The 18,484-nt window shown below is 35.5% G+C and overlaps 1 protein-coding gene across 2 annotated transcripts in view; it reads left to right on the forward strand.

Annotated features, from left to right (window-relative positions):
* Positions 1 to 18,484, forward strand: part of LOC106465648 (ubiquitin-conjugating enzyme E2 N) — a 28,179-nt gene that overhangs the window by 3,369 nt on the left and 6,326 nt on the right. For both annotated transcript variants that reach the window (XM_022393588.1, XM_013925883.2), the window contains exons 2-4: positions 5,219 to 5,320; positions 14,100 to 14,244; positions 14,421 to 14,561. In XM_022393588.1, the coding sequence (XP_022249296.1) occupies positions 5,219 to 5,320; positions 14,100 to 14,244; positions 14,421 to 14,561 (388 nt within the window). The remainder of the gene's footprint in view (positions 1 to 5,218; positions 5,321 to 14,099; positions 14,245 to 14,420; positions 14,562 to 18,484) is intronic.

Below are 18,484 nucleotides of genomic sequence, written 5' to 3' on the forward strand. Positions count from 1 at the left end.
TATATATATATATATATATATATATTATTTTTTAAAATCTGATACAAAGCTAAATTATAAATTCATGATAGTTGTGAAGTGTGTAGAGTTATTACAAGATATTTGAATCAGTAAGTGCATTTTGATAAAGTTTTGGGTCCTGTGTTTGCTCTTGTGCTTATTGATTTACTTCCTACAAGTAAGTTGATTTTACTTTAGTCTAGTAGGGGGTTTGAACATCATTTGTAATGTAGGCCTACAACAAGTTATAACAGTGTACAAGCATTTAATGTTTGTAGAAATATTATAGGAGGAAATAAAGTAATTTGTTCTTGCCAAATGGGTTGAATTATTTTTATCAGATAATTTAAACAAACCTACCAAAAATAGAAAACTGATATAACAATACCAGGGAGTCATACCAGGCTCATTTCAAGATAATTTCCAGAGTGAATGGGTGGAATAGTAAACAACAAGCCATCTATCTTCCTAACAGCCAATTGACTTTATTCTGGTTAGCAATTAAAAATTAGTGACAATAGCAGATAACTTAATAGCTTTGCAATAATTCCAAATCATCTAATCTCGTAACCACCAATAAAAATCAAAATAAACCAAACTTTTTCTTTCTAGAATGACTTCAGATTGTAACATGAAACTACATTGGTTTATCCTAAGTAGCTCTAAGTTCATAACAGTATACATCTATTTATAATTATATTTTATTGTTTTATTGCCCTTTGAACTGTGTCTAACTACTATCCGTGCCATTATAAGTTGTAAAGCACTCGGGAAACGTGCAGTTCATGTTACACTATCAAATTATATTACCCATGAACTACTCGTGAACCATTTTAATTATATTATTTATTTTACCTAATCTAGTCTTAAATAACTTAAAATGATCTGTATTTTCAGATTTTAGTTACTTTTATAATAATAAATAAAGAAAGAATAAATATGATAAACAAGTAATAAAGTACTTACCCAATCTTCTTTTTTTCTTGCCCTCGACTGTCGAGAACAGTTAAGCCTGATTTTTTATAGTAATTATAGTAATGCACTTAATAATTTTTATTTAATTAAATAATGCAATATATAATATAGACTAATAACATGCAAAAAGTAGACAAATTTCCTTACCTATCAAAATGTTTCTGGCTTTCTAACTATGTGACAAGAGTCGTTACAAATTCATCCTAGCTAGTTGTTAACTTTCCCATGGGAACAAATCTTGTACTGTGAGTGAAATTGATGATATTCTGTTCAGAATACAACGTTATACAATACTTCATTTGATAGATGAAAACCTTGACTTTCTATTGGTTATAAGTAATATATAATGAAACATAAGAGAGAACTATCAATGACTTGTGAAAAAGAGGGTGTGGCAGGAGAGGTCTGTAACCAAACAAAATTGAATACTATAAAAATTGTGGTTTGTCTGAGCAATAACAATTTTATAGAGAGTAACTTATGTTTAATTTCATACTTTTTCAAGGGGTGGTGGATAGAATAGGGATGATGACATGCTAAGAAAAAATGTGTCACGTGGGTCACACTAATGGAAATCCAGGATTTTTGAAATATTGCCTTGTAGAATTAAGAACTTAAAACTTGTATATTAACTAATGTAAGTAAAATGTGGTTTAACTCTTTTTAACCCATGCTCGGTCCCTGGGACCGACCTCGTAACCATTTTATGCTTGTTATAGTTTTCATGCTATAAATTTTTAATTAGTAAACAAATGTTAATGAAATTTGGCAGTTTATCAGTAAACATTACGATGCTTTCATATGCAAAATATCAAATATTTTTATTAAGTCTTAAAGTTTGTAAAGCAATGTTTCTCCCATGCCTTTTTTCCTTTCATATCTTGCCTATCTATCATGCAAAGTAATTTTCATTTTAAGATTAAAAATATTCTTATGCATCAGAAAATTTTGAAATATCAGAAATGCGAAATCTTTATAATGTCCATATAGTTATCAAACGAAATCGTTATAATGTCTGGATAGTTATCAAACATTTCTTAGGAAAAACCTTTATATTTTATCTGTTATTTTCAGTAATTCATCTCTGTACGGGTTTGGTAAATTTTACCAATCTCGCAACCACCATAAAGAATTTAGAAATACACATAAATTATACCTATTTTATTCTAGAATGAACACAAATTATAAAAACAAAAATGTTTAGACAAAATAGCTTAAATCTCATAACATTATACATTTATATATATTTATTATTTTTATTATATTGACCTTTCATCCATACCTAGCTGACAATACAAAAGTTACAACTACGCAGCTCACGTGCACTTATGTTACCGTATCAAATAACATAAAGGTGACATTTGGTCTGTACAAAGTATCTTGTCTTGGCTGTGTTTTAGTCGACTAGTATTTTGTAAAATACAGTCACATTTCAATTACTATACATTATATATGTATATAGATTATTGCTATTTTGAAGTAAGTTCTTAAAGTTATTTTTCCTAAAACATAGAACAGTAAATATAGAAGTAAAGCAAACAATTATCTCTTCCAGTTACAACCTTTATACTCGGATGCTGCTTTATGTAGGTTGCTAAGCCTTTAAAAAATTTGCATGTGGAGGACGTGAAAGAAATATTTTTTTTAGGTTTTTTATATATATATATACTTTGAATAACTAAAAAATCTTAAATTACTACATCAATACCATAGAATTCTACTGTAATTTATCAAACTTAGTAACTAAGCTCTATTTGGGTCTAAAAGAAATATGAAATTTGAACAAATAGAAAAGATAAGACCTTATTATTTTATAATCTAGCTTGTCAATATCTGTAATTGGAGTTTCTAATTCATATGAAACTATAGACTTAATATTTTGACTTCACAAACATCTAATTTGAACCAGTGCTGCATTCAACATACCACGTGACACACAAAAATCGATGTTTATCTGTGTTTTTTTTATATTTACTTTAAAATTTACAAATTGAGCAATGTATAGTTCTAAAAATTGAATTATAATCTACAGTTTGGTACCAAACATAAATTCATGAAATAGTAGTTCAATAAAATTTTGAATGCGAGTCAACAAGCGAGATGACATGGCCTTTCACCTGTGACCCATCTCAAAAGAGTTAATAAAATTTTGAGTGTAAAACACAAAAACCTTGTGTCATACACAGTAAAGGGTACCTAGGGTGATAGGGTTAAAGTATGTCACCTCCCAGGGGTTTTGAATCTGGTGGCAGATCCCTTGTCTTGAGTGAAAGATTCATCCTGCAAAATGGTCCTTGCACCTTTTGGTCTTCCATTGGATTTACTCCCATTTCAGTACTCCTCAGATCAATGCTTTTGCTACTCTCCTCAATTCCAAACTTCCCTTCTTCTGGTCACCCATCTCAGACTCAAGTGCACTGGCTGTCAGTGTTCTGAGCCACAATTAGTCCAGTCTCTTTCTTTATTCCTACCCTCCTCTTCATCTTCTTCTCTGGGTACTCTCTATCATTTGTGGCACCCTTTGCTCAGTTTTTCTGACTGCTCTACTATGGTCAGCTCAGTCATGGTTTTCCCTTCTGCTTCACCTCATCCCTCTTTCTCCTTTGGAGATCATTCCTCGATCAACCTCAGTCATCCAATTTTCGTGATATGGTGCCTTTGTCTTCGCATAAGAGAGACATTCTCTCTTTTTCTTGCCAGCCTTCTACTCACCCTCTCTCAATGTAAGTGAGCTTTTCCACATTTACTTCCTTTTTTACTTTGCTTTTAACCAAAGGCCTGTCTGTTTCGACCATGTTGTGCTGTTCAGGACTTTCTGTCTCTTGCCTTTTGCCTATTCTCACAGATCTTTTAAAGGCCTTTTTTCTCATCACCCTCTTCATCCAGTCTCTCTTCCAACTGGGACCTTTGTGTGATTTTTTTGGCTTTTACATGCACCCCCCTCTTTAAGTCATTGGCCTCATGTTGCTTGTGATCATTGTTGTCATTCAGACATTTACATCTTAGGCCCCTCCTGTACTCATTTATCTAGATACTGAATAATGTTATTTCCAGACCAATCTTTTCTTCAGAAGACTTGGACTGCCTAGGAAGGCAATTAGATGTTTTCTCCTCTCTCTTGTCCTAGCTATCTGTTGCTTTGTTGCTTGGACAGTGTGCCATAGAGTTTGCTAGCTAGAGTTGTAACATACTTTCTTTCTCTGTTACCATCAGCTCAAAACAAAACACATGCCAGCAGCATCTATATTATACTTCTGTGTATTATGTCTGAATTATTTTTGAACCTTTACCATTCATTATTTAAGAGCATTATTAAGAACTTCTAATCAGACATAAGTTGATTATATAGACTAGAAGTAAAATAATTTCAAAATTGACTTTTGAATTGTAAAAATAATTTTATATCACAAATTGAGTAGAAATGTATACTGTCAGTTGGGTCACTGTTAGTATTTTCAGCTCTACACATTTGCATGTAAATTAAATTTGAAATTAGCCAAAAGTTTTAAATCATAAATTTTGAAAACATACTTGGTTGAATTGTAACTAATCAGACCTAAAGTATTTTTATTGGTAAAATGCCTTTTGCTACAATTATTCAGTGTTTAAAAGAATGTTCAGTAATTTACTTACAAGAATTACTTTCTTTGTTATCAATGACAGGTTCATTGTGCTTTGTGTCAAAAAAAAAAGAAAAGAAATGTAGCTGTAAATCTCAGTTTCTTTTAATATATTTAGGCCTAGTTTTGTCTTCATATTTAATATTTAAGTATCTTTTACTCAATATGACCTTTTATTAATCCTAAATGACATTCTTAGATGGAATGAATTTCTACATTCTCATTCTCACACATGTCATAATCAAGGACCTTTTATGACCTTTTATTACTCCTAAATGACATTCTTAGCTGGAATGAGTTTCTACATTCTCATTCATGTCATAATCAAGGACTGACTGTCTTTAAATTTCATACATATTTTACTAAATGGAACTGAAGTAGACTGAAATTATAATTTCTAATGCATTTTTGAGACCCTAGGTACTTGTTTATTGTCATTGATGTACAAGTGCAGATTAGCTTTTGTAAACACATCCTGTGTTCGATGTCCTGGGCATTAAGCAAAAAAAATCAATAACTTCATAACATAGTAGTAAAATGTTTATGGGAGGAATTAACTATTTTAGCCATGATGTTACCTCATCTGATACATAATATTTTCTAATTGGAAATATGTTCTGTAGGAAACCCAAAGACTGTTGGCAGAACCTGTTCCTGGAATTAGTGCAACACCTGATGAAAGTAATGCTAGGTATTTTCATGTTGTCGTTGCTGGGCCAGAAGAGGTAAGTACGTTATTATTATTATTATGTAGCAGTTATTAGTTTAAATATATAAGGCTGTATGTTCAGGTAATAAATTTCATAAGTTTGAGTACATATTTGCTTGGAATTAGGCTAACAGTCAAAAGCTTTGTTTTAGTGACCTTATTTGTACATTATAGTTGTGGTGTTTTGCAGTGAGATTAGTTGAGATTTTCTTGTTATCCAGCTTTTTTTCAAAGGTAACTCAGAAACTGCAATTCAGATAAGGCATTCTCCCTCCGCTCACAAGATTAACCTTTCTCGTTTTGTGCTGCCCTCTTTATGCAAATTTTTTTCAGAAACACATGCCACAAGATTTCATCCTCCCTCTGTTGGAATCCAAAGTTCCAACACGTCTCATGAAAATCATCATGCACTACTATCACATTACGCATATGACTCCCTCTACACGCCACTACTATCACTTCTCGTTTGGCAGCTGTCGAGTTCAGATGTTCTTTTTGACATTATTTAGTTACCTTGAAATGGTTTATTTTTTCATTTTCTTTTAATTTTATTTCCATCACTTCACAGTTGTGGAGTTAATATTTTGATAAAGCATTACTTCCTTGAGTTTCCTGCTTACGAATTCCGAAGTTACAGTCCCCACCAGCATCTGATGCCATATTTTCAGCCACAGGTGCAGGCAACCCATCGGGGAGGGGGGTGTATCGTCGCTCATTCACCAGAAGATTGAGAGGTATATGAGCCTACCTCTCTCGCCTACTTCTGCCCCATTTCCTCCTGAGCCTTTCAGGCCAGGCTGTAGACAATTTTGATTGTTTGTTTCCCCACCCGAAGTTTGCTGTGCTTCCCATTCACTACATGATGATTCAGCTTGTCCATCGTCGATTTTTTCTGACTTTATCTCTCAGGTATGTGATGTTTTGTTTCTTACACCTGTTTCCTATGGCTCTAGACCTTCCCTTACATGAAACTTTCCAACCCTATTTAGTCTTTCCCCTGTTCCCCTATATTAGGGTTCACGAGAACCGATTTGCCTCTCAACTGGGAGAGGCCGTTAGTATGCCTCGTCCTAGGGACTTCAAATCATTCTGCCCTTGCTTATAATTGGGCAGACTTTCCTTTTCTCGACCAATAATTGTTGGGATCGATTCTACCTGTTTGGGGGTGAAAGAGGCTCTTCACAGGAACCTTAAGAGGGTTTTCTGCTGACATCCTCTTCATTCTTACTTCTACATTGGCTCATCTGTCGTCTTTGCCTTTTGCGCTTCAAATATCGTTTGTTTGTTGTTGGGACCTCTTTGGCTGTGATGTGATTTTGGTGCAGACCCATTTCCAGGCTCCTTATCTGAGGAATCTCCGCATGGCACCATTTTTGCGACATTATGTGTTTGACTCGGTTCCTGGGTCTTTAGAGTCGTGGGTAGCCTCTGACCTTCAACATTTTACCATTACTCACTTGATAACTCGTTTGTTGCAGTCGGGGCCAAGTGCAGCACCGATTCCTCTCTCTCCCGACCTTCCCCTTCTCAACCTCTTCCTGTCCCACTCTCCCACAGTGACATGGTTCGACAATTTACTTGATGACACACGATTTGCCAACAGCAGTACCGGTGACTATGTGGTCTGTTCAGGTCCAGTGTGGGCTTGTCTACTGAATTTCGTTCATCTGTGGGGACCTTTTCTTGCCGATGTCTGGATTCACAAAGTGCTCTTGGAGGGATTTGTTGTCCCCTTTCTTTCCCTTCCTCCATTATCCAGTGTTCCCATTCCCTTCCCTTCTCCTCAGGATCCCTCAACACATCAGCATCTGTCAGAGGCAGTTCAGGACCTCATCACACAACAGGCTTTCGAACTAAGTTCACAGGGGTTTTCTCCCACCTGTTTGTGGTTCCCAAGAAGACCAGGGACTGGTGTACTGTCATCGATTTATCCCATCTCAGTCAGTATGTTCACACTCCTCACTTTACCATGGAGAAATACCTTTCTCTTTGGTGGGCATTTTCTCCAGATCTTTGGATGACTAAGGTGGACGTTTCCAATGCTTACCTGCACATTCCTGTGGTGGAGCATTCTTGTCCATATCTTCAGTTTGTCCATTGAAGGGTTGTGTACCAGTTTTGCACCTTATCTTTCAGCCTTGCCTCAGCACCGTACATGTTTTGTCATGGGGTCTACTCCTTTGCTCAACATATTCATGCCATGGGTTTGCACTTCCATGTTTATTTGGACGACTGGCTTCTTCTTGCTCATTCAGAATTAGAATTGGCCTGCCATGCTCATCAGCTCCTGGCCAAAGCTGCATGGGTGGGATGGTTGGTAAATTGGAGAAGTCTTTCTTTTGTCCTACCCAGTACCTTATCCATTTGAGGGTTTTCTTCAACCTTCTCCTCTTTGGCTCCATTTTATGTGTGTTCCCTCACTTTTTGGGATGTGGTTCTAAATAACCCATCTCATACCCCTGGGCAGGGCCCATATGTGGTTTCTTCAATGGGTCCTTCATGATTAATGGATCCTTGCCCGGGATGCCTTGGATACTTCTATATCCATTCCCTTGTAGACGATCTCCATTGGTGGTTGAACAGAGCCCACACCTTGGCAGGAGTCCCACCTTCTCCTCTGTGGCCAGATTTATATCTTTTCACAGATGCATCCCTTCAGGGCTGGGGGTGCCTGGGTGGATCACCAGGAGGTTTTGTGTCATTGGTCTGTGGAAGAGAGTTCTCTTTTCAAACTCCTGGTTGTTCATCAGGCTTGGATCAATTTCTATCTCTTTCCAGCTGCCGGCTGGTTATGATCCATTCCAAAAATCACCTAGGTGGCACCATGTCCAGATCCCTAGGTTTTCACACTATGAATCTTCTTTTTTTGGGCCCACAAACATCACATTCATTTGATGCCATGTTATATACCAAGTGCTTTCAATCTCTTAGCCAATCATCTTTCGCGATTGGACCTAGTTTCTCCCATGGAGTGGTCCCTGCATCTGGGTATGCCCCATATCGATACCTTTGCCACTGATATCGGTCATAAATTACTTTGATGTTGGTCCCCAGTACCCTATCCTCGAGCCTTGTCTGTTGATTCCTTCAGTCAGGATTGGTCTTATCTGTTCCTTTATGTTTGCCCTCCCATCCAGTTACTTCATTGGAGAGTCTCCCTCATCCATGTCACTACATGCATGGTCCTTCTGGTTGCTCCTTACTGGCATGTTCAACCTTTTCTCGGTTGCTCCTCCTGCAGGTGATCCCTCACCTTCATCTTCCCTTTCATTTCGACCTGCTTCATCAGCTCCAATCACCAGCACTTCATCCCATGCAGTGTCCTCCGTCTTCATGCTTGGCTTTTGTCAAGTCCTTGGCAAGGAGTTCCATTTTTTCTCACAGAGTACCTTCACATTTAGCCCATTCCATCTGCCATTCTTCTTTGGCCATCTATCAATGCAAATAGAGCATTTATCACTCCTGGGCATTGACTCGGAGTTTCCAGGCTTCTTACCAAATGGTTGCCTGTATCTCCAAGTTTCTCATGTGGCTCTTTGAGAGGGGTTCTTTGGTCTCCTCGATTTCGGAGTTTTGGGCAATGTTATCCCATACATTACACTTTTCCCACTTCTGCAGTGTCTTTGCATCCCTTGTCCTTTCCATGTTGATCCGTTCCTTCCAACTCTGTTTGCCACCAAGATGTCAGTCGCTCCTGGAGTGGGACATTGACATGGTCCTTCATGCCCTCTTTTTACCTTTATTCTAACCTCTGTCTATGTATTCCCTGTTTCACCTCTCTTTGAAAACATATTTCCTCCTCCTCCTCCTGTCCTCCGGGCATTGTAGGTTGGATATTTTTGCCCTCAACATTACCAGATCCTTATACCACTCCTCCTACCTTATCTTTTATCCGAATCATGCTTTCCTTCCCAAGACCTCTGTGGCTCAAGAAGGTAAGTCCTTTTCTTCCCTTATCTGCCTATCCTCTACATCTCATCTCTTTAATCTCGTCCTGATCCGGATAGACTCCTCTGTCCTGTCTGTGCCCTCCGTTGTTCTGTTGCTCACACGGCTTCCTTCCAGGGTTCTCTTTCCTGCCTTTTTTATCCCTTCACAACTTTCCTCTTCCTGTGATATTTTCCCAGTTAGCCTATTCCTTCCCAGCATAATCTCTTTCATGTTTCCTCACATCAAATCCACCACCTTACCTTCTCCCTTGCCTCTCGTCTTTGTCGGCCATTGGAAAAGATTCTATTATCAGGCATGTGGACGACTCCGCACATGTTCATCTCCCACTACCTATGCTACATTGCTGTTTCTGCTTCCTTAGGGTATTGCCTGCCACCTGTGTCTATTCTTGAGTCTTCTGCATGGCTGTTACATGAGGTAAGCCATCACTAATGCTTTCTTTTCTTTCAAAAGCCCCTGCTTCAGCTTCAATTTGGATCCCGCTCTGTGGCGAGTAGTGCCTGACCAGGTATTCTGTCTGTATTCAAAATGGGTTCCACTTAGAGTGCTATAACCATTCACAGACATCTTGATATCAAATCCACACTGTAAGTCATGTTGATTCTTATACATTTTTCATGGCTATGTATGCTGACTCTTGAGATGGAGTGTTTCACAAGATCACTAGAGTGTAAGTTCCTCATGATAATTGCATCATAATATACCCATCCCAGACCATACCACCCATGGATGGCATGGGTAAAGCAGAAGGGGGATTGTTGCACATCCATGCCATGCCTAGTTTGAATAAATCAGTGTGGTCTACTTTTCAAAATAGGGTTTTGTGATCACCCATTGCACTGTCTTGGGTGTTGCAGTTCCTCTGGACTCTCCATTACACTTTTCCCCATTTCTTCCTGTGGAGTATGGGAGTCCTTACCACTTAACAGTTCCAAGCCACTGGTGTGGTTTACCATGGAGGCAACCTGCTGGATGGGTTCCACAAAGATGGCTATAACCATTCAGTTCAGAGTAGGGTGGTGGTGTTCTGCCAGTGTACAGGTAGTTACAAGATCCTCTGGATGAGTGAATATTTCACGGAGTTGAGATGCCTAAATGCAGTGCACCCCTCCAATTGTGTGCCCTCCTCTTACCCTCGTGCAGATGTCAGTACCCAGCAAGTGAGGTTTTGGAGTTCAAGTGAACCAATCACATAAGTCCTCACACAGGTTTTGGGTTGTCCATCTTCCTCTCTTATCTTGTTTTCTGTGTTGTGAGTCACAGAAAGTCTACGTGGCCTGTTTCCGCTTCTGTCCTTTGGATTTCTTTTGTTGGGTGATGAGGTTGTTACCAACCTGGGGTCGTTTTGGGTTGTTTTCATAGTTGTGGGGGTTGAGTGCATGCGATGGACTTCCCTCAGATTTAGGATGACACATTCCCGGGTCTCTGGCATTAGGCTACCCTGTGAATTCATGGAGTCGATTGTTAGGCTCGTTCTTGACTCTGGGACTTGAAATGAAGATGGTACGATCCTCATCCTACTCTAGTGAGGATGTCGGTACCCAGCGAGTTAGGTTTTGAATGTAGTTGACTTATCGAGTAGTGTCTGTTGTGCCCTAGCCACTCTACACCATGGGACACATCCTCCCTTGCCCACTTTCCATTGTGGGATTGAGTGATTCTGATTTCTGTTTAAGATCACATTGCTAAATTATCTTCTTCCAGATGTGCTCCCTTTAATGTTCAGCCATGTCAGTGTTCCTGGCAAAGAGATATATCTGGCTCAGATGTGATGCGGTACCCCTCCTCAGATTACCTGATCTGTTCCTCTCATTTTGGGGGTGTTCTCTGGATGATTCCATAGGATACACCTGTGCTTCCCTTGTACCGGTCTTTCCTACATTTTAATGTGGGATTCAAGCAAATCTTGTGAGCAGAGGGAGAGTACCTTATTAGTCAAGAAAATGGAATAATCTTTTCTCACTCCTGTAAAAATACATGGCAACAGAGACATCACAACAATTTAACAAATATATAATTTGTCTGGTTACATTGTTAAAATTACATTACTAAATGAGACTTTAACATCAATACACTTCATGACATAATAAGAAAAACTCTTTAACTTTTTTGTATATAGGCTTGGTCATTTTGGACCATCTTTTAACCATCATGTAACCATACATACTATAATATTTAATGTAGTAGTTGTACATCTTCAAAAATATGGAAAATGTTTAGTCTTTCATACATAAAAAAAAATCTGATTTTTTAAATAAATGTTTTAACTAAAGATTTGTCTGTGAATTCATAGAGTCAGAGTCTGGGTGCAAGGTGATTTTCACACTAAGATTAAAAATACTTAATTGCAATTTACAGTTATCAAATTTCATTTGCATAACCTCCAGAACCTTGTATATAAATGTCAAAAGATTGTTTCCAGTAAAACTGTACTTTAAATGTTATGTTCTCTACTTTAATGCTGTAACTAGCAAAAATAATTATGAAATAAATCTGAATTACGTTTTTGTATTTCTAGAATGCTTGCATATTGTTACAGTCATTTAGGTTTATTGTTTTACTTCAACTTAGAATATTGCCAAAGTGAACTATCACATAGTTGAAGCCTTACATAAACACAGCATTGAGTTACTACCAGCAAAACTAAATCAAATTACAGCATGCTGTATGTGACAAATGTAATCTTGGCATTGAATATTTTTTGTATATAATTTTTCTTATCTAACTTAATAAATATGTAATTTTTGTATGTTAATTATTTTAATAACAATAAATAAAAAAATAAGTAATAAATTTATTGTTTTTATGTATATGTCTGGGTCTTTTTGCTCTTAAAATCTTGATGAAAGTTAACCCCCCTTTTTTTTGTAGGGGTCTTATTAGTACTTTACTTAATTTTTACTTGTTTTAAATATGCGAGCTATAATGCAAAATGTTAACACACAACCAAAAAACAATGTCCTAAAACAGTTATAATGTAACTGACTTTCCAACCAAGCTATCTATGTGTTAAAATAATTTCCTTACCTGATGAGGTGATCTTGGAGGTAGTAAATTATAAATTTGCATAGTAACTCAAATCCAACAACTTCCAAAGTTTTTAAAGAAGGTCCACAGTACCGTCCAGAAACCAACCTGCAGTGTGAACTTGGGTACATCTTGTCAGAAAAATAAATGCATCACTTGCCACAGCATCAACACATGAGCTCGATTTAAAATTCCAAAAACAAAAGTTATTCATGTCAATGTTGACAAGCTGTGTATGTTGTGTGATTTGTAAAAAATGTGGCATGTTATACATTGGTCAAACAAGTCACTGCTTAGGCTATAGTTCATGTGAACATCTTTCCTTTATAAGAAATAATGACACTACAAAACCCACAGGTAGACACTATATGAATAATTATATTTGCTTTTTCCACTGTATCATAAAAAAGAACACCTGGAAATTTTGAAATCAGACACTATTAACCCCCCTTGGAATGAATGAAGAATTCTATTTCTGTTAACCTTTCCCTGTCCCCATCTTTAAAATTTCCCTTATATCTAATCTAAGTGTACTCATAAAAAAATGTTGTTTCCGTAACAGTTTATTCAATGAACATGTGCTATTTTCTCTTTCACTAATTCGACCATTTTACAAATGTCTGTTATACCAAATCTTTCATTTTTTACCATATTTGTTGTTTTTATATTTGTTTGTTTATTTTTATCTTACAGCCTTTTTTGATCTTTTTTAATATTAAATACTTATACCTTTCATTATAGTATTTCACCAGACGATGTTTATTTGATGCACACATTCATTATCATTAGGTTTATTTTCTTACATTGTTGCTTTTATTTATTTCCTACATATTTTTTAATTAGATATTTACTCTAATTTACTTTCTTTTTTCATGATTTATTATTTCTTCTAACTTTACCTAACAAATTATTTATTTTATTATTGTTATCACACCCCCCTCTTACTTCTTTTTACCTTAAAGATATGTTCTTGAGCAGGGGTGGCAAAATATGGCTTGTGGGCCGGATTCAGTCTGACTAACATTTCTATCCTGCCTGCCGTGACTCCCGGCAATTGGAAAGAACATGATGGGGTCTTTATACAATCGATGTTGAGGTAATTTAATTAATATAGTAGAAATGTGCTGCCCCTGGGGACTTACCTAAATTCATGGAGTGGCCCCCTTGCGAAAATTATTGCCTGCCCCTGTTCTTGAGTCTTTTAGTCGCTTGTTCTCTTTTTTTTTCTTATACCCTAACTCCTCACTGAAAATCCAGTGAAGGGCTGTTGCCTGAAATGTTTTCATATTCATTAAAAAGTTAGTTTCATTTGTTGAGTACCTCACCTTGTTTCTTTTACTCTACAGTTGCAGAATTGTCCAACAATTAGATAGCCTATCTGTATTTTTTAATTCCTGTAAATAATAATATTTTTGATTTATTTATCTTGAACTGAAAGTAACAGTTACATTTCCAAGGTTACCAAGTGAGATGGATAAAAACTTTAAAACATTATTTTGGATGCTATATGTCTCTAGATTAATTTTACTTGTACTTTTTCATTGATATATATGTGTGTGTGTATCATATTTTGTTGTTCTACATTCATCTTGAACTTGTGACACATTAGCCTCACCCCAAGGTCTTCACAGGCAGGTATAATACATCTCAATGTGATTAATGTTTTTTTTTCAGGATTGTTACTGAACACCAAAATATAATTCATAAGTGTTGAAACATTTTGTCTAATACTTCCAGAAATAGGACCCACACAGGGCCTAGAGTTGTAAAAAAAGATTGAAAATAACCAACTCTGTTTGATATTTTGTTGCTTGTAGTCACCATTTGAAGGAGGAGTTTTCAAGTTGGAGTTGTTTCTTCCTGAGGAGTACCCAATGTCAGCTCCTAAAGTTCGATTTATGACAAAAATCTACCATCCCAACATAGATAAACTAGGAAGGATCTGTTTAGATATACTGAAAGGTAAGCATGTGCTTGTCACATATCTAATATAAAACATTACGTATGTTTTACTTAACTTATTTTTACTTAGAGTATGTAGATATACATATACACAAAACGATGATCAAGATTGTGTTCTAGAACTTATTTAAACTATAACAACTATGAGAAACAATTTTGTAATTATATTTTTTCAGATAAGTGGAGTCCAGCTTTACAAATAAGAACTGTTCTACTATCTATTCAGGCATTACTAAGTGCTCCAAACCCTGATGATCCCCTGGCTAATGATGTAGCTGAACAATGGAAAGTTAATGAAGCAGAAGCAATTAGAACAGGTGAAACATCTTTTGTTACTCATGTAATGTGAAACTTTTATTTTATTTTGCACGGTGGAATATGAAAAACTATTTGAATAATGTATCTAAAGATTACAGTCTATGTACTGTACATTTTGTCAGCATGTGTATATCTATGATATGTGTCAAATTCATTTTAATAGTTTTTTAATGAGACTGTAAATACTTGACAATTTTTTATCTCTATAATTATGATCATTTCTTTCTTTGTCTTTGAAAGTACAATGCAAGCAAATTAATTAGAGACAGGGTTTGCACAGGTGCTTAAAATCCTTGAGTCATTGAAAAAGCATTTTTTAAGATTCAGGCCTGTAAATCTTGGAAATAAGATATGTTTTAAAGGTGTTAGTAGACACTTCAGACTTGACTTATTGTGAATAGATTAACAAAAATGGTAGCATGGAAACGAAGAATAGTAATCGGTAACGTATTTTATATATATACAGCAACTGGGTGTTTAAGGACCTAACCTATTCACTTTATAAGGCAAGATTTAGTATGTGTGTTAAGTCATTTGACACAGGTAGCATGGGAATTAGGGTTGTGAAGAGCTACCTGATTGGTAAAACACATACAGAACCCGTGAAAAAAAATTTTTGCAGCACTATCTGTTAAAATTTTTAGTCAAAGTACTAGAAATAGTATTAACATTAGTTGTAACAATTGAGAAAGTTTGCATTGACACATGCAAGACCTATGAGTACAATGCAGATAACTCACGTGACTATTCAGGAACCTGCAGGTATCATGTGGATATTTCGTTTGTTTCAGAAGCATTTATGACCACACCACTGGGAACACCTGTTCAAAGTTTTGGTGTGAATTGGATGTTAGTGAGCATAATATCTTATTTGCTTTTACTAGATGGCAGCATCAGTGAAGAAAAAAAAACCATACAAGCATTAACACTTAGTGTTTTGGGAAACAGATGATTGCAGCTAAATGTACATGACGGAAATTTATATGGTTTTCTAAGCAAATTTCTGAGTGATTAAAGTAGAGAGTTCAGTTGATATTTTAAGTAGGCAAAATAAAAATCTCTCAACATTGTTTTCAGCTACTCAAAATTAGAAAGTTCACAAAATCATTTTCGTTTTTCGTGTAGTAATTAATGAGAGCTAGTTAAAGTTATTAATGATAAAAAATGGTAAAATGGCCTCTGGCCGCCTTGTATGTAGTTTTAAAATGATCCATAAAAAGTTGAATGCATAGGTGTGCAAGTTATAACTAGAGAAAACAAAAATATTACAACAATGTTTTGTTCTGTTTGGGCTTCCAAATGTAAATGTGAGCCAAGTAAGTTAATATACTTAGTGGCTAAGGCAAGCCACAAGGATTTTTTGCAAATTTCAAATGTGTGAATGTTTCAAAATTACATGAGAAATGAATATATTTAATTTTTTTACTTGGGCTACGAACATGCAGATTTTGATGACTAAAAGAAATTCTCAACTTTTTAGACACATATTACATTTTAATAACACGGTGGGATAGCAGTAAGTTTACGGACGCTAAAATCCAGGGTTTGATTTCCTGCGATGGACACAGCAGACTGCCCAATGTAGCTTTGCTCTGAAACCAAACAAATAATATGCAATGCAGGAATTACAGGCAATAATGTGACAAAAAATATACAAATAGTATTAGCCACTGATTCTTCTAACAATATAATTCAACTTGGTGATGTTGTACGAGTTTAAGACAATTTTGTCTTTATTCATTCCCAGGTGTAGAATGAGGTACCCAGCTAACATACATATACAGACATTTACTTGTAGTGTGATATCCATAATGAGTGTGACTTTATTTTTCACAAGCACGTGATAATATAAGTATCTCACATATTTCTCATGGATATGACAAGGTGTGTTTATGAAACAGCACAGTCTTGTGAGTATGACACGTTACAATACAAGCAGACCTATAGTATGCTCACATGAAATGTAAACTGTAGAGCTACAGTTGAGTCTTTTATCACAAAAGAAGATGCAATTATATCAGAAATCTTGTAGTAAATGGCTTCTTATCTTAAAAACTTACTGGTTAATCAAGTTAATTTTGAAGATTACCATGTACTTTTAATGGCTGGAGACGGCTTGAATGGGTAATGAAGAAAAACTTTAATATAAGTTTAACATAACACCAAATGTACAACTTTTCGACAAGGTTTTGTCATCATCAGGTAAGTCTTGCAGCAGTATCCGGTCATGTGACCTCTTTGTTCCATACTGTACATATATATATCTCTGTCAGTGTAAACTACTTGTTCCCAGTGATGACAAGACCTTGTCTAAACATTGTACATTTGCTGTTGTGTTACACTTATATTAAAGTTTTTCTTCATTACCCATTCAAGCCGTCTCCAGCCATTATTAGTCTCAAAGTGGGTTCCTCGTCATCGAATTTACCATGTACTTTGTTTTAATGAAAGTTTAAACATTTCACTCAGTCAAAACAGTTAGATATACATCTATATTTATCGGATAAATAAGATAATTACCAGGTACTGTGGATCAGAATAGTTGGGTCATGAAGATTCTGCAACTCTTGTTGAAACATTCAGTGAATCAGTTAGGCAGTTAAGTCAAAAATATTTATTGAGATTTTCATAGATGGACCAAAAGTCAATCTGAAATTTTTAGAATTATTGCAACAGTCGATCAAGAATAACGCTTAAAATATGTTACGTAATATTAAATATACAACGAAGGACTTGTTGATCTATCTACACCATCCCATCCACTATACTGATCTCTGAAATAAAAATATAGGTCTCAAATTCAGCCCTTATCACTCAAATATTTACCAAGCCTTCTCTTAATCGCCCTTAAATCTACCTTATCTGAAGACAACCAACAACTACTCTTACAAAGATAAAGATTTGCTGAAGATGATCCCACCATTTTAAAACATCTGTTTGTGTCCCATGGTCTTATCATTCTCACCATTAAGTACAAAAAAAGGAGATGGTGCATCCATACTGTCATTGTCCTTAACAATCTTAAATACCTAAATGAGGTCAAAAATCTTAACCTATCCAGAATAACAACCTTTCCACCTCGGGTATCATCCTAGGAGCCTTCCTCTGAACGTTTACATTCTCAGAATGAAACCTATATTATACTTGAAACCTCCAAGAGAAACTTCCTTTTCATTATATTTTTACAATCTAGCCATTCATATGAAAAAAACAGTATTGCATTTGGTAAATGGTCATCTTGTAGGTATTTCTTAACTCTGCAAAAATTGATGAATGACTGACATTTCAGTACAGTCTCATTATTTTTTCACATAGTGAAGTGAAGTATTGTTCTACATGTAACGATATGCGTATATGCTATTAATACTATTTTTGTTACCATAAGTTCCAAGAATATATTCATTATTTAGCTTCCCTTCTATCTAATTTTGAGAAATATTTTAGACGACATTATTTAGTGAATAAAACAAAAAAGGTTTTTTTGAAGAACTTTAAATAGTTGTATTTTCTTTTTGTCGGCAGTAAGTCTGTAATCTTTATTGAATGTCCAGTAACTGGCTGCCACTTCAAGCCTACTGTCACAAAACTCTGTGATAATTTGAACATTTTGTTTTACATATTTATGTTGCAAGATGATTATGTAAAGTCAATCAGATAATTTAAGCTATACATGTATTTCAAGAGATACATTGTAAAATAATTGGTAATTTGGTTTAGTATGTTTCTCTTTTATTTTCTTCTCATTAACATGAAATTTCTGCATTTTTTATGTCTTAAGCTTATGCATTTTAAATTACAATTATAGATTATACACTTGAAAGGACAAAATGTTTAGTTTGCTTTAATATTTGTGAACAAAAAATTCAGTTGCATGTAAACAAACTTTTCTCTTAGAAATATTTCACCATTTGCAATATGATTT

This window comes from Limulus polyphemus, unplaced genomic scaffold (genome assembly GCF_000517525.1).
Source record: "Limulus polyphemus unplaced genomic scaffold, Limulus_polyphemus-2.1.2 Scaffold2012, whole genome shotgun sequence".
Classification (NCBI taxonomy): Eukaryota; Metazoa; Arthropoda; class Merostomata; order Xiphosura; family Limulidae; genus Limulus; species Limulus polyphemus.